Source organism: Stegastes partitus, unplaced genomic scaffold (genome assembly GCF_000690725.1).
Source record: "Stegastes partitus isolate 25-593 unplaced genomic scaffold, Stegastes_partitus-1.0.2 Scaffold373, whole genome shotgun sequence".
Taxonomy (NCBI): domain Eukaryota; kingdom Metazoa; phylum Chordata; class Actinopteri; family Pomacentridae; genus Stegastes; species Stegastes partitus.
Window position 1 is genome coordinate 397,907 of NW_007578104.1, and position 17,706 is coordinate 415,612.

Genomic DNA, 17,706 nt, shown 5'->3' on the forward strand with positions numbered 1-17,706 from the left:
ACAATATTCTGCAGGCTGAGGCTGATCAGCATGTTTTTGTGTCTGAGCGAGACCAAACCAGAACAGTGGAGAATATTGGACCTCCATTTGATAGGTTTCCATAAACACTAGTTTGAGCCTTTGTACAAACATTCACTTCATGGCCTTGTCAGATGTCCATAGCTGGTACTTCTACCCTGAAGAATCTGAAATGTTCATTGATATAACTTTAAGAGACGTAATTCTAGTTGAGTATTTGCTCCGTGCGGTGTGAGATGTGTCTGTAATTAATGATGATGAGCAGACGGCTGTTATGGCACCAACATCACATTCAGGTGAAGCAGAGGAATTTCCTGCTGCTCTCGTTCCTCCTCCTCGCTGAGTCGCAGTGACTTACACAGGGTCATGTTCACACGTTCTGATGTCAGAGAACACGGCAGGGAGCAGTGCTTATAATGAGGTCATCACTTCCCTCCCCTATTAGAAGCCAGCGACTGCACCTCTGTCTGAGGAGGTGAAGCTCATACATCCGTGTGCTGTCATTATTATTACACGTACGACTCTGCCTCCAAAGCAGCCGCTGAGAATCTGAAATGTAGCTGCTCTTGGCCGTGCTGTCAGGCACCTGATGTAGCTGACCGCGTGCAGCCCAACAGCAACGCACACACCATCCTAATTAAAACTGAACATTAGCCTCAATCATTAGCTTCCAAAGTGGAGCCAGGAGACCACCTGTGGTCCTCCCACGGTCGCCAGCAAAATGTAGAACAATTTAATTTCAGCAGTGTCTTGCTCCCTAGGTGGTGGTCGAATCTGTCCTCGCCGTGACCTCTTAACCACAGTGCAGCCGGATAATCGTGTCTAACAGAGGGTTCTGGGGACACAAATGGACTCAATTACCTGGAGATCTCTAACTTGAAAATGTGTGGAACTGCTGGCCTCGTTAGCAGCCAACGTAGAGTCCCTGTGTTAGAATCAAACTATATATTTACAACGTTTTACACATTCTTCTGGTGATTTTGGACCCGTTCCACAGCTCAGATTTGTCAAACTAAGAGGTTAACCAATCTTGTATGGCATGTTCCATCTCTTCTTGCGCTGGCTGTTAGAGAACAAGAACTGTTTTAGACAACCTGGCTGCATTTGTCTCATGTTTAACCTGTTGCTTTTGCCAGTGCAGGAACCTGACAGTGAGGTAAACACTTGGTGAAGTTGCTTAGAAAAGATCTTCAATTTATTTTCAGCCAAAGCCCACATGAACATGCAGATCACACGCTTGACTTCATACTCCAGCTCCACTGTTCTGTCCAACTTTGGGATGACGTGTTGCTGTGAATGTTAATCCTCGTCTCTCTCTGTTCCCCCTCTCTCTGCCTCTCCCTTTGTTTTGCTCTTGCTTTCTTTCTAGCTGGTGCTATTTTCAGGAAAGCTCAACACCATCGCCAGTATTGTGACCATTTTCTTCCTGCTGGTGTATGCTGCCGTGGACTTGGCTTGCCTCGCCCTAGAATGGGCCTCTGCACCTAATTTCAGGTACATGCGTCACTTATCGCACACGCGCACATGCACACACACACGCACACACACACACACACACACACACACAGTTTCCCTGTCATAACGGAGGCCCGTGTTGTCACTGTGATTCTTTTCCTCACTGAACACACTCCCCTCCCTTTGTCTTGCCTACCTCCTCCATTGTTTATGTATGTGTGTGTAAGGAGGTGGTTGTTTGCCAGCTGGATGCTGCTATAGCGACGGTATACTAATTAAAAGACATAAAACTGGCCACTGCTTATAGCCCCGTATTGGAGAGGGACCGACAATAAAAGTGTGTTTGTTTTTGTGGGGGCACAGCCTGAACTGGATGTTCAGGTAACAGCGCGTGGAGACGCTTAGAGATTTAAATTTACAATGTTTGTGTGTGTTGTTTGTATTCCCAGGACACTTGCAATGATCCTGATTTATAAAAGCTCCCTGAAGCCATTTTCGCAGCCCGGTATCATAACCTGCTTACCCGGTGTACATGCACATCGCTCGATGATATCATGACACAGCCAGAGTTTAGCATTTGATTCACTCGGCAACTTTTTATGACTCACTCTGTATTTTTTGTGCGAGGCGTTGATGGTGTCACACAGGAAATATCTTCCAAAATCCAATAACCAGTTTTTTTTTTCTCTAAAGATGTACCTTCTCCACTAGCTTTGAAATACATTTCAGACGTGATAACTGCAACTGTTTTTATTTGTTATGGAGGAGAGAAACTGTTTAAACACCGTATATCGCTTTATTGTTGTGACAGATTGCCTCCAGCGCTGCATTTCTGCGTTATGTATTCCTCTGCAGTGATAGCTGAAAATGAATCGTAAGACATGTGAGAACACTTGCAGCTTCCCACATCAAGGACGCATCAGTCAAGTGAAGCTGAAATCAGGCTACAGCAGCAAACGGTGTCAACATACTATACATCTGGAAAACAGAGAGGTGCAAAAGTCATTCTCTGTTTGATGAGAGCTTCCTGTAATATTGATTCTCAGCCCAGTGGGATTTATTCAGCTGTTCTGCCAACATTTGGTCGGGTGATGTGAGTAGATTGAACTGATGGCTGCGTATCGGAGCTGTGCACCACGACTGTAGTCTTGTCTTACTCCACGAGAGCAATTTATCGATTGAACGCCTGGCTTCAGGGCATTCGCAGGGCAGGAGGGAACTGACTCACCTGTTAGAGGATGCTCTTTGACAACAGCTGCTTCCTTTATTTCATGTTGAATGGGAGCATTTATGCCTCACAGATCCATCAACTGAGACGCAGAGATGATTTTGCTTCCAGTCAAGTCATCGTGTATCAAACATGTCAGTTCTCTCTTAATCAGACTTCAGTGCTTGTAAACCTGACATGCAGCTACATGGTGGGAGTGTTTTCATGATGAACTACGGAACCACATACGGTAATCTAATATCACCTGAAATGCTAAACACCAACACCTCTAATCGCTGACACAAGTTAGAAAACGTGATCATTCAAACAAAGCCGAGTACATCTGTGATTTCCAGTTAGCCTGCTACCATGACGTTATTCACACGCAGCCATAGAATGACATGAACAGAACTTTTATTTAGCTTTGGGTGTGTCTGTCGGCATCGTGGCTCCACGATTTAAAAAACTGTCACAAAAACATCTGAGGGTGAGACTTCATAATGATGGAAAAGGATGCAGGAAGATCAGTGACCAACTGAAAATCAGTGGAAATAGATCTGAGCAGGTACAGAACGAGTCATAGTCGACTCATGGACGCTCCATAGCCTTCCTCCTGAAGTGGTGATACCTGCACAATGGAACTGTGACACACAGACAGTGAGGTGTGTCAGACTTGGCACAAGGGTTATCAGTGGAAACCAGAGTTCCTGTGACAGCTTAGACCGTAAGAAGGACAGATGATGTCAGCTTTAATAAACAACATCAAAGAATATCATTAACAGAAGGCTAATGAGGATTGGGAACACATCTGTTCAGCTCAGATGGAGTCCAGTGTCTTTGGTGTGACCCTAACCAGGACGACCACAGTGAATGCATCGTCCTGGCAGTGAAGCACATCGATGAGAGTGTGACAATATCAGAATCAGAATCAGAATATGGGGCTGCATGAGTGCAAATACTGTTAAACAGATGACATTTCAGGCACCGTGAACGCCTGTGAACACACCAACAGCATGAATCTCTGTCTGGAGGACTATTCCAGAATGATCATCATTCAGAGCAAGCAGCCAAAGTCACACAAGAGTTTTCAAAGGAGGAAAAAGTGAAAACTTGGTTGAACGAAGTGTGTCAGAAAAGTTCCAGGACTGGCTTCACAGAAGATATATCTCAAATCCAAACTACAAACTACCAGTGGTCCCCGTCCCAGTACTCCTCCTGGAGTCTACCACCCTCCTCCAGCCTTCTCTTCACTCCTGGAAGGATTCTTCAGGATCCTCTCAGCTCCGTCCTCACAGCCATCTTGATGTCGTCCACATCTTCTAAACGGGTCTCCTTGATGAGCCCTTGAGCTTGGGGAGGAGAAACCAACCCCAGGGAGCCAGGTGGGGTGAGTAGGGAGGAGATGTTCTTCTCAGCAGGAGCTGTGGGATGCTCAGGGCGCTGTGAGCAGGTTGTCATGGTGACGCAGCCTCCACTGGTCCTGATGCAACTCTGCCTCTTCTGGACGAAGCAAACGCTGCAGGACCTCTGTAGACGAGCTGGTTGATGGTCTGAAGGAGAAACTCAGAGTTTGTAGTTTGGGTTTGGAATAGATCTCTTGTGACACCAGTCCTGGAACTTTTCTGACACTCCTCGTATGTTGCTTGAATTAAATCTAACAGAGTAGTTTTTGGTTGTTGTAAAGATTAAAAACACTGGTCAGAGTATCTGACAGAGGTATATATTATCTTATATGATTTCCAAGTTGCGGTGCCTGACTGCCACAGGAGTGCGCTGTCGACACCAGTACACAGCGTATACTTAAGTGGAAAACTGGTTGTTGAAGAGTGAGTGTAAGAGAATTAATAAGGCTCTGTGTGAAACAGAACCCAGTGTTTCCTCTGGTGCCTTCCATGTACGCTGCTGTGTGCTATCTGCTCATGCCTCGTTATCACTGTTTGACCGCTGGCAAAAGCTACAGGACACAAAGTTAGCCGCAAAACTTTTCTCTGCTCTCCCCGTCGGCCAAGGGACCCGGGGCCCCCGGAGCTGATAAGGCGACTTGTTGTCTGGCCGGCCGCCTGCTTTGGGCCTCCTCCCTCCTCCCCTGAGCTGCTAATTCTGTTAGTTCACTGTTGCTGTGTCACCGGGCAAATTTTAACGCTAGTTGTTTATGTGTTTATTGGTTTAATTTTTAATTTATTTTTTTTCTTGTGTTCTGTGCTTCTTTCTCTCCGCTTTCTGTCTGGCTCTCTCCCACATCTCTTTCCAGGCGAAAAGAATTAAAAGCCATTTAGCGCCGTCTCTCCCCCTGAGAACTGCTCTGTAATTAGCATAACTAATTTAGCAGAAATATTTCCCTTTCCCTTAAATTTGCTGTTGTGTAGGGGAGGGAAGGGGCTGAAATTATGATGTAGCGGAAAAGATGCCTGCTTGTTAAGTGTGTCTGTATATTTGTGTGTGTTTGTGTATGTGCACAATGAGTGTACAACAAGGGAGTGAAGGTATGCAATTTTGGAGCCTGGGTGTTTATCTGTCTGTTTTCTGATCACTGATGTGTGAGTGCATGTGCTTCTTGGAGTATCTGTGTGTGCGTGCTTGCCTGTGTTTCCCTTCATGTGTGTGTTTGCAGTTTTATCTCTATGTGTGCGCTTTATGCGAAGAGGCTTGTGCTGGCTGCTGCTTTATCAGCGACGGCTCCAGCTGCATGGAGTGTTCCTCGGGGGGTGCTGCGTGTCCTGCTGCTGATGCTGCACGAGCCCCGACCACTTGGACGAGTGGCTTTAACACGCATGAGCACACAACGTACGTAAAGCATGTACACACAGGGTCACTGGCCAGCATTCAGGACACAACTGAGCGCTCCACACTGATGCCAGAGGATGTTTGTGGAAAGCGTGGAGCTCACAGATGCGATGACCTTCAGTCAGACCGAAGCTGGCTTCTCAACAGAAACACACAGTTTTTTTTTCACTTTTACCAGCTTTGTGCCATCTGATGTCCAAATTACAGCGGTATTCTCTTCAGCCACTTTGATTGCGTTTGTTGTAATGTGTGAATTGACCAGCTGAACCATTAGCTCCAGAAACAAAAGCTTTGTCCTCTGCTGGGCCCTTTGTCCAAATATGAGTCAGAGGGATTTGACAGGGCTGTGTTATTAAATGAGATTGGAGGGGGGGTGTAAACATCCAGATGGATCATCAACTGCGTCTGGATGGATGAGAGAAAATGGGCTGTTAGAGAATCCTTATCGGCTGACGGAGAGTACGACACGGTGGTGGTTGAGGATAAAGGTTCCTGAATCACTTCTGACCAGACATTTAGATCAAGGTTTTTTAAAGCTGTCTCTCTTTTTTTGGCTCATGTTGTGTTACAGCAAAGGAGCACTCTTTACAAATCAGTTGTTTCTTGTTGAAGACATCTCAGCACCGCCCAGCCTGTAGCTGTTGTATAACGTCTTCTTTTCTAGTCCAAGAACATAACCTGTGTGACCATCTGTGTTCCTCGGCTTGGCCTGTGCATTTATTTTATTTAGCTGAGATTGTGGGAAGTAAAGCGATGCTGGCATTTACCAAGCTGCAACCCCAGTGGCTGAAAAATGGAGCCAACGCAGAAGTGCTTGAGTTCTTTGAATAGCTACTTGAGGCTGGCAGCAACAGCGAGTCCTCCCCGCAGACCTCCATGTTGAAATGTCCAAAGCTACAGCAGTAATAAACATACAGCCGCAGACAAAACAGGATTTTAGCCTCTGTATGTAATTTTCCTGTTCCTGACACCTGTACAAAGGTTGAAATGTTATAAAACTCATCCGTTTAAAATGTGTTGAGGCTTAAAGTTCTGAGTAATTAAAGGTGTTTCCACTTTGGGTTTGGTTGGGTTGGTTGGGTCGCATTGGAAGCAGGTTCATTGTTTTGGAGGTTGCCCCGTATGTAGGAGTCCAGGTGTTCAAATCTAGGATATATCAGCTTCTGCAGGTGTGATTTGGACTTTTCTTTGTCTGTCTGGAAGTGTAATACATAATAACTGGAGCGCTCTTTTAAGATCCTGGATCATGTCGGCCCGAGGTTGAACCTGACTTACACGGTGGTTGATTAAACGTCTTATCGCTTTTGGTTTTCAGAAAGATCTCAAGCTTTCAGATGCCATCTTAGCCACAAGCAAATTAGAGGATATGAAACGCTCAGTAATTAGTTTAAAGGTCCAGTGTACAGGGTTTAGGGAGATATATTGCCAGAACTGGAATTTAATATTCATAATTAGGCTTTCATTAGTGTATAATCATCTGAAAATATAGAATCTTTATTTTTTGATTAGCTTAGAAATTAATTGTCACTATTAAAGTAGGGAGTGGGTCCACAGAGCTGGTCATGTTGCAGCAACACTGTGCTCCAGCCCATGTGCTACGCTTGCAGGGTCTTGTTTTGACAAAGATTGTTTTTACTTTGTCCTTTATTCTACAGTCTGAGCTGATGAGTTGATGAGTAGTCGGTCCGGTTTCACTCTGAACCTGAACCTCGTCACACTGACTGAGACTCAGCAACAGTAAACAGCTCCAACTACGTCCAAGCAGTGTCGGCTGGTCAATCCGGGGCTCAGCGTCGCCGCCCCACAGCTAACGACCAGATAAAAGTAGTTCTCTAACGCAATACTGAATTTGAATTAACAAAATGATAATAAAATGTAAAATAATGTTCATGTTCTGTTGCCATATTAACAATATTTGTACTATGGAGAGATTTTAAATTAGTATTAAATTAGTCTTTACTGAACGTTTAAAGACTCATTTTTACACTTCCTGGATGCGGAGCGTCGGCCAAATGAGTGTTTATGTAGCTCGACAAACTTTTGGTGATCATGTGACCTCAGCCTGGGCTCTGATTGGCAGCTGCAGATTTTCTCCCAGACCCGCCCACTTTTGCTGTGAGCCAATTAATTTCGTCTTCATTTGCTTTTATCTTCTGTGGTTGGATATCAAAACTATCCTTTGACCTTCTTACGACTGACGTTACGCGGCCTTTCCCATCGCTCGTCCACTAGATTCAGTGGTGGTGAGTTAATGCATCGGCCGGCTGTCAGGAGAAACGGCTGCTCACACAGAGATGAGTGACTTCAACCAAACAGTAATCCAGAAGTTTGCAGAGCAGAAAGAGAGAAGAACATCCTCCAAAGGTAGAGCAGCTGCATCCCTGTAAATAGTTGTGCCTGATGTTACTCAAATTCTAATTTCTGATTTAAAATAAAAGATCATTTGCAGACTGTGACCAAAAAGGTTCACAAGCCGCCACTGAGTCCGAGGTATATGTTTTTATAGCAAAGTGTCTCTCTAGCCTAGAATTCTGGAAGTGCAGCAGGTGTTGGGACTTGACTGAAAGTCTGTGGGAGGCTGGAGTAGAGAGCGAAAAGTCGGTAATTTAAAATCACAGACAAAAGCAGGAAATAGTGAAATCAGCCCACCTCGGCTAGAGCAATAAACCCAGGCCAGCCGAGGCTTCAGTGCATTGAAAAATACATCGAATATTATGCGCTGATGTAAGTTCTGTGTCACGTTGGGTTAAAACGCTTATCAAGCTACAAGATTTTATACAAAAGGCTGATCCTGTATTGTCCACAGGATGACCCCTTGTACATATCTTTCAGTTCCACATCTCGATTCAGATGCACTCCAGAATCAATAAATGAACACGTCCCAGTTTAAAATGCCACGACACTCTGCCTCCCATCCTGAATGCAGCCTTCAGCTGAGTGGTGACTCAGTCCGCTGCTGGTTCAAGCTATTATGTTCAGCATCGTACAAAATACTTCAGTACTGTAGTATTTCTTCCTAAAGCAAGCTGACCTAAAGGTCCAGTCCAAGATCACGAGTTTACCTCAGAGGGCTTTACACTCATGTGATACTGTTAGTATATCATAGTTGGTGATAACCTGTGTCACATGTGGAACACCTCTGAGCATCCTGACCAAGAAAAGAGGCTGTCAGAATATTTCTTTACAGTCTCTCGCCTCATCCAAGAGCATGTTCAAGGATATGGACCAATAAGAGCAGAGAATGTTCTTCCTTACACACAACAAAGCCAAAGATCAACTAAAGGATGGACGACCTGTAGTCATGGTGCCACCCACCGTCTCATCTACGGTGTATTGTTTTATTTATTTATTGGTCTTTTAGGCTTTTCCAAACCATCATTCACACACTGCATCGGCTCCTGTCGGTTGTTTACCTGGTCCGTGGCACCGCCTTTCTGATTACATCACGTAGTGAAGATATGATGGTCGAGGACATGTCTGCAGGCCAAGTCATGGTCGGACTTTATGACTAGAATCGTCTGATCTGACACAGTGACAGTCGTAAGACAGAAGTCTTTTGTAGTTTGAACTGAAACTCGCTGTCAGGTCAGGTGAGAAAACAACTTAGAGGTGAAACCAAGGAGAAAATCCACTCGACTCTTCTTCTGTACAGACAGGACGGACACATTTACACGAGATAGAACACAGGAGGCTTTAATCGTTGACCACAGAGACATGATGTCTGTGGAGGTCCTCAGTCCTCCAGGTCAGGGTTATTCTGGTGGTCTAATCGTAGCAACTGGACCTGCTGGAGTTCCTTGAAGATGTTCCACCTCTCATCCAAGAGGCTTCATCAGCTCTGACTGACTGGTTGGGAGTTCCACATACTGATATCCTGAAGGACCACTAATGAGGGGGAGGAGCAACAAACCCCCAACTGAAACCAGAACTCAAGAATAGACGTATCTGGAACTAGTCCGTCAGAACATAGAGACACGATGGAAAGAAGTTATCATGCTTAGATTTCCTTGTTAGACTGCACAGAGAGTTTTCCTTGTAGGCTGACTTCAGGTTGACCCAGTTGTCCACTGGTGTTCTGGTAGCTCGTACATTAAACTCCACTGAGGGGAAGTTACCAGGTTGATCCAGTATCAAGGATCTTGGGTTTCTTAAGGTCAGTGCAGCCTCCACTGGTGTTGCCAGTGTCTAGGCGTCGCCTGACGTAGCGTCTCGTACACTCACTGACCTCTCACTTATAGGAACCAGCATCTTCTGGCATCCTTCCTTTGGGTGTGTGTGTGTTTGAGGAAGGGCAAAGTTTTCTCCCTGCTTCGCCTCAATTATGACGTGTCTTTTGGCTGAAGGCCGGGTCTCCTCTCTCAATCTTCATCGCTCTCCGTTTCTTTTTCTTAATGTGTCTAAGGACTTGATTGGCGGCTTTTTTTTTTTTCATGGTGCTTTTGCTGTGTCAGCTAAGTGACATCAGTTGCTGGAGAACAAGAGCGACGGGAGAAGGGGTGAGAGCGAGGTGACTGCATGGAGGGGCCGCAGAGACAAAAGAGATGGGTGGGGAAGGCGGACCGGGTGGGCAAGCTTTTATTGTAATTACACCCACTCTCCGATGAGATGGAGACAAGGATAAGATGAGAGAATTGTGGGCTGCACTGATGCTAAGTGATCGAGTGAAGAGGACATAAAAGCAAAGTTTGAAGGCAGTAGGTCTGTACAGTGCACGAGAGGGAACAAGCTGGGACCGGCCCGAAGCAACAACATGATGTTGTCATCCACTTTTCATAAGATCAAGCTTTCTGAAGAATGTTTTACAATTCCAAGAATGTTATTATTGCTTCCTTTCAAAAGGAGGCTTTTACTCCACAGTCTTAAGAGTGTCATTCTGTAAACTCTGCAGCGGAGCCCGTCTGTGCCTTGAGGAGCTGCTAATCATCCAGCTCATTCATTCGTCTCATTCATTAGTTCAGTGGCGACTTTCAGTTTCCCGTGTGATCCCGCTGCTCCTTTAGAGGCTGCTGACAGGGCGACATTTCTGTAACTTATCTAGAACGTATAGGCATTAAAAGTAGGCAGATAAAACTCCCGAAAATGGCAGAGTCAACAGTTTGAATTTTAAAGAGCCAGAAATCCCGTGTTTCCATCAGTAAACTCCACAGAGCCGGCTCACTTTAAGCAGCCGAACCGGTGTGATGCTGTATGCCAAAGGGTGCCAGAGGGACAAGTGGTAACATAGCTTAGGAGTATGTTTTTTATTATTTTGCTGAGAAAGGACACTTTCACCATGATGATGATTCCTGCTCCCATCGTTTTATTGGTGAAAAGTAAAAATAACAAATGTCTGAACTTGAAAACAGGATGGAAGAGTCTGCAGTGATCTACAGCAGCAAGGTGAAGGCGGAGAGGAGCACAGCCTCTGAATCAACCTGGAAGTGAGAGCTGCACGGTGGCCCAGTGGTTAGCACTGTGACCTCACGGCTAGAAGGTTGCTGGTTCACGTCCCGGTGAGGACACCCGGGATCTTCCTGCGTGGAGTCTCCATGTTCTCCCCGTGCAGCGTGGGTTCTCTCCGGGTTCTCCGGCTTCCTCCCACAGTCCAGAAACATGCTGAGGTTAATTGGTGATTGTAAATTGTCCGTAGGTGTGAATGTGAGTGTGCTTGGTTGTCTGTCTCTAAGTGTAGCCCTGTGATAGACTGGTTACCTGTCCAGGTGAACCTGCCTTCACCTGTGCCTGAGTCAGCTGGGATAGACTCCGCCCCCCATGACCCTGGTGAGGATGAAGGTGTAGAGATGATGGATGGATGGAAACTGGAAGTGCTTTTGCATCTTTTTCAGTTTTCACCTGTTGTAACGCCACAGTCGGAGCATTTGTTGTCTTATCACCCATTAAGACGTGATGACATCATAGATATTAGCAGCTTTGTGTTCGATGTCTGCCAATGAGGTGCGAGATGGTTCCAGGCAGAGAAGCCAAATATGTTCTTGAGGTGCTGCTATCACGGAGTATATGGAAAAGACAACAAAGAAAAGTTTATTCTTCAACCTGCACCACTCTGTGCATACATTTATTTTTTTTTAACCAAAAAGCTATTTTGAAGGTTCTTGTATGTTAACAATCGTCAGACCTGAACACAAACGAGAGCATCAGCTGTTAATGTTTACCGTACTAGCATTCACTGATTTACATTAAACACATCCTGCAGCTGCAGCTATCGGTCATGTCATTAGTTTTGAAGGTATTAGCAAGTATTGAACCAGTTAAAGCTCTGACCTCATGATGGCTCTGGGTGTGAAAGATGTTGTAGCTCCACCTCACACGAACATAAATACAGTCATGGACAAAATCATGAGACCACCCTTATCTTCTTCCATTTCTTGTTTATTTTATTGCGTGTTACCACTAAAGGTATATAACCTGAAGAATACAATGAACACGACAAAAAATGCAGCTGATTTCATGATACTTTGTCCTATTTGGCATGCTAAAGCTAAACTGTACTCCCAGACTGTATAAGAGGCCATTTCTGGTTATAAACAGCACTGCACATGCAAAATATCAGCCCTTAAATTAAACTCTTAGGAGCTATTTTTGTTGTTATCATGATATTTGCCCAAACAAATGTACCTTTACTTGTACCAGGCATTAAAATGAACAGGAAGTTGAAAAAACAAGGGTGGTCATATGACTGTATCTGCACCAGATTACATAACCGTGCAGTAATCACCCATCCCAGTAATTAGCTGTTGCTAACTTTACCAGCAGGTTGACCGCTGAAGTCGTCCTCTGAGTTTGTTGGATATTTACACCAAATTTCAAGGCAGGTCATCAAATAGCTGTTGAGAGATTAATTCTGCACCGAAGTGGAAGACAAACCATGAAGTGTCACTGAATGACCGCAGATGGATGTCGGTAAAACTCAAGAGCCACCACTGATATTTTCAACCAGTGGGCTGCATTTATTGTCTCGGTTACATAGAAAGACTGTCTCATTACAAACCCAGCACAAGCTGTCAGACGCTTTGAGCTTCCAAATATTTGCTGTTAAATGTCTGACTTTGGACCTGTGCACAAGCTGGACCAGCAGGAACACTAATGACTACCTCATGGCTGCTTCTTTACCTGATTCTCCTCTAACTCTGCTTCCTGGTGGTCTGGCCCCCTCCCATCCCGTTCTCTCTAAACATTCCTACTTTCCTGCCACGTAGTGTTCAGCAGTTGGCACTTTTTGCCTCTTATGAAGAGTCTGAATCTTTGAGTGGATCTGTGGAGGAAGCTGGCAAGTCATTTGAGCTGCACTGTGTAATTACAGCTGGGACTATTTTAATGACTGTTTATCCGCAGAGCATCAGTTATTGCAGGGAAATTGGGGTCAATTACATGATCCGCCAAAAATGTGAGCACTTCCACTCCCCGTGTAGCTCCAAACTCTGTGACCCTTCAACTCATTCTCACTTAAAAACGACACACACACACACACACACACACACACATATATATGTATATGTATATGTATGTGCATAGTGAACGGAGCTAATGCACTCGTTCATATAAGCATTCCAGCCCATGCACACAAACCCTGAGAGGTCTAAAGAAGTGAGCGGCGGCAGCTTATTATCTGCGCGCGCTGTTTGTTTTAATTGATCTTGTCCCAGCATTAACTCCACCTTGTTTTGATGCTGCTGTGAAGTCGCGCATTAAGAAACGACTCCGCAGGTATGCGTGTGGAGAATTTTCGTTTTAATTATGGTTTGTCCAACTCAGAGATTGAGACATCACTTGTGGTTAAAATCTGGCCTTTTAAAATATGTCAGTTTAATTATATTGCTGAAATGCATATTGACAGAAAAGCCCCCCAGTCTGTCAGCTCATCATCAAGCTCTGCAGAAGCCTGATAACCATCCTGATCATTTGAATCAGGTGTGCTGGAAGACATCTAAAACAGGCAGGACTGTGCCCCTCCAGGACCAGGTCCAGGACCAGGACTGGACACCCCTGCCATAGTCTGTATAGCAAAGACAGACGTAACGATGGAGAACTCACCTGTTGGATTATTTACAGGCATTTGGAACCTTGAGTCTTTGGGTCGTGGTCTCTTCATGACAGCACCACACAATGCCTTTCGTTTTAACTGCAAACCTGATTCACATGATCAGGATGGTTATCAAGCTTCTGCAGAGCTTGATGATGAGCTGATCATTTGAATCATGTGTGTTGGAAGAAGGAAACATCTAAAACTTGCAGGATTGCGGCCCTCGAGGACCGGAGTTCGAGACCCCTGCCTTAATACAATCTAAATGGGGGGCTTATATAGAACTTTGTCCCTCATACAGTTGGTATAAAAGGAGAAGTTAGGTGTAGAGACCAAAACCTTTTTTAAACCAATCGGTGAACATGTTTGTTTGTGCTGTGGAGTTAAACACTTTAACGTAGAGGTCTATGAGGATCAAGCTGCTTTCAGAGCTGGACATCAAAGGAACTACAGTTTTATTCCTGGAAAAGAGAAAAAGGCAGATGTCGTTGATGCAGACCAACATTAAGGTTTCAGGTGTTCTACGTGTCCTTGTTGCTGATATTAATCCATTTACAATCTAACTGATGTCATTAAAAACAAACAGCCTGAGTCTAACGATTACGACTGCACTCTTATGGTAAATATTCAAGACAGGAACATCAACCCCAGAGGTACGACGAGCTAACAATCAACACCCAAGTCACTCTGGGCAAAAACAAATGGCAGCAGAAAATGTTTTTAAAAACTAAAAAGTTGTATGAGTGACAACTGATTCCAAATTCCTGACATTTACCATCATCACACTTCATAAAATCCAATCAGCGCTGAGACGTGACTTTCAGTAGAGTTGTTCCACTTTAACATAAAAACAAACTGAGGTAATTATATACAGTTTGCTTGAGGTTTCCACTGTGTGGGTTTCCCTCTTTAGCCCCTGAGGTTGCTGCTGAATAGATCAGGGGTCAGCTGTTCATAGATATTGTTGTGTAACCACAGGACTCACCACCTGCCCTCCATTACAACCAATGCAGGTGCACTTGACAAGTTGACATTTTGAGTTAATTTCAAGAAAAGAAAGGGAAATCCGGCATATCTGATTGTTTTTTCTGTTGCCTCCTGAGCCAGGTAAAGTCTGTGGAGTGGCAGCTTCCTTAACTTGGCCAGTCAGAACAGAATGGGCTCATCAGGAGGCCCGCCTTAGAGATCCAGGAGCTACAACAGCCTGCTGCAGACTGAGGGTGAACTGAGTGGGCTGCATACGGGACCAGTACAAAATATAAAAGAATGAACCGTTAAACTGTGTAATTATACGCCAGTAGAGACCCCGAGCAACAAGAACAGTGCTTATTATGGTCCCTGCAAATCTTCTGTAGCTCATATGTTGTGCTTCATGCAGTCAACAAGTGTGAAGTGTGTTAAATGTTCCTGAAGCTTTTTCATTTGTGTAGGAGCAGAAAGGTGTCTGGACAAGCCTTCAGGCTCTCAGGTGACACCGACATTCAGCAGCGATGTGAAACAGTGTCGGGGACTTTCTCCAGATGGCTCCATCACTCGAGTGAAACTGTTCTTTGTCTTTACTTTTCACAGAATCAGATGATAGTTAAAGGAACTCATGTTCACATTTAAACAGCATACTGATCATCAGATTTCACCATGTTTGAATGTAAGTAGACTGACCATTTAGGACGCTTTTTGTTTTGAGTGACTCCAAATTAATCATGTTGAAGTTGATATATATATGTATGTTGATGGTATGGTATGTTGATATGTATATATATATATATATATATATATATATATGTATGTGTGTGTGTGTGTGTGTGTGTGCATATATATATATGTGTGTGTGTGTATATATATGGAATCTGGTGCAAACAGAAGAAGTGTTAGGATGGAGGTGGCTACAGACAATGTCAAAGCTATTTGATGTTTTTTTGTCCATTCCAACATCAGCCACAACAGTAAACTGACTTTAGCATTAAAGCTTGTATCTGTAGGACACGTTAATAAGCCTACTACACTGCTTTGAATTTGTTTTTATGTTTGTTCTTAATTTGTTCCCACGTCCTTTTTACACCACCAGGGTTGCAGCTCAAGTAAAAAGACAAACCTGGGTTGATAACCACGACATAGGACCGGTTATCCTGAGTGCGGTTGTTAGGGTTAGTCAAGCTGGAGCTCTGAAACATATCCTGGTTTGTTGATCTGGCTTCGTAGTGCAGGGCCCTGGTGTATCAGACATCCTGAGAAGTCATCATTAAATCAGATTGCAGATAAGATCTGTTAATGCCACAAACAGCATGAACGCTGACGAGGTGTCAGACTCCAGGAATGTTTAGAGACTGAAAAGGAGAAAAACAAACGATAATTCTGTGCCTGACTAAAATAATCTTCCGTTGCTTTCTAAAAACGGACTCGATAGCGTGAGAATAAGGTCAGTAGTCAGTCAGACTGAAATGAAAATGTATTTCTTCACTCTTGCTGGAAGTTAGTCATTCATATGAGATACACATTTCAAGTAGATGGACAAGCGTGTTAGCAGAATCTTAATTTCATATCAGCTGAATTCCTCGGCGCTTTCTTAAATCCTTCTCAGTGTAAAGAACTGGCAGTTTGTGAAGTCTCTCCTCGGAGGTGTGATATGGGAGCTAGGAGCTAACAAAAGGCTTTTCTGACAGTGTTCTCTGAAGTATCCGTCTGAAGGACTTTAATCAATGAACCGTCACTTTTACCGCCCACCTATGTAGAAGTCGTGTCACTTTATTACCTGGAAATCTCCATTTTATAGTCAGAAGCGTCGCGCTACATGAGAAAGTCACTCACTGTGTTTGTGTTAGCATCACAGAACCATATCAGGCCTACAGGAAGCCAGTTTTAACATGTGGTTGGAGCTTTAATCTGTCTGAGACACGTGAATACATTCAGCCTCCTGTAGAGGTGAAGACGAACCTCAGAAACAAGTAGAAAGATTTAAAGAGAGGCTTCCTTTAAATGCACTGTCAGGTATGGCAATGGAGAGATTCTCAGTTCTTCTGTCATGTCATCTTTGTTTTAAAGCAAAAAGAAAAGCAAATGAGTTATATTAACTACGTACACATTTATATGCAAAAGTAATTCAGGCACAGATGTCTCATAGTAATAGTGAAATAACCCAACAAAGAGGCTTCGTGGTGGTTTGTCACCTGTAGAGTGTACCTCCATCAGAATAAAACCTCACTTCCTGCACATATGTGAAACCCTGAACGTCAGCGGCTATTCTGAGGCCTCATGAGTCATTCTTTTTTTTTTCCTGATGTATCATTCACGTCTCCACCTCTCCTGCTTTCTCCCCAGGCCCACCTTTCGCTACTTCACCTGGCATACCTGCGTGCTGGGTATCATTGGCTGCGCCGTCATGATGTTCCTAATCAACGCCATCTACGCCTCGGCCAGCATCGCCTTCATGCTGCTGCTGCTTCTGCTGATTCACTACCTCAGTCCCACCTCCAGCTGGGGCTACATCAGCCAGGCTCTCATTTTCCACCAGGTCTGACAAACGCGCGCATTCAGACACACACACACCCTCAATACTGCCTTGTCATTACTATAGCAACTAAAATCTCATCCCCTCAGCTTTACAAGAGCCTCTACCTCTGCCAAGCAATCGTTCCATCAGGTTTATAGAGACAAGCAGACACACACACACACACACACACAAACACAGACAAACTGCTCTCCACCGCCGCCGCTCCCTCAGCCAATCGCTTTGCATTTAGGAGACAAACACACATTTTCCCTCTCTCTCTTTTCTCACACGTACACATGCTGCCTTGTCATTCCTACAGCAGCTATCTATCATGTTTATATCAGGCTTAGCAGACACCAAAACACACACACACACACACACACACACACACACACACATCTGCATCTATTCCCTCAGCAAAGCTCTCTACATTTATGACACAAACACACGCGCGGTGCTTTACATCATCCAGCCCTCCGTGTCCTCTATCTGGCGAGCCTGTTGCTCTCAAGGAGAGGCGGCCGTGCTGCCAGGAGGGCCCGCTGCCGAGGGGAACCGCTGCCAAGGCTGCAGGCAGGGGTTATGGGCAGGGAGGGTGAGGGCGGCTGGGTGTGCCAGTAGCTTGTCAGGAGGCAGAACATTATTACAACCACTTAACTTATTGCGCTTTTCCGTCTCGTCCTCCCCTCCCCGCCCATTTTCTTCCACCGTTCTCTTCATCTCCTTCTCCATCTG

The 17,706-nt window shown here is 44.7% G+C and overlaps 1 protein-coding gene across 1 annotated transcript in view; it reads left to right on the forward strand.

Moving 5' to 3' along the window:
• The window catches only part of LOC103359447 (solute carrier family 12 member 9), a 78,983-nt gene that overhangs the window by 48,121 nt on the left and 13,156 nt on the right, over window positions 1-17,706 (forward strand). The window contains exons 9-10 of the mRNA XM_008284787.1: window positions 1,388-1,512; window positions 16,800-16,992. Of these exons, the coding sequence (XP_008283009.1) occupies window positions 1,388-1,512; window positions 16,800-16,992 (318 nt within the window). The remainder of the gene's footprint in view (window positions 1-1,387; window positions 1,513-16,799; window positions 16,993-17,706) is intronic.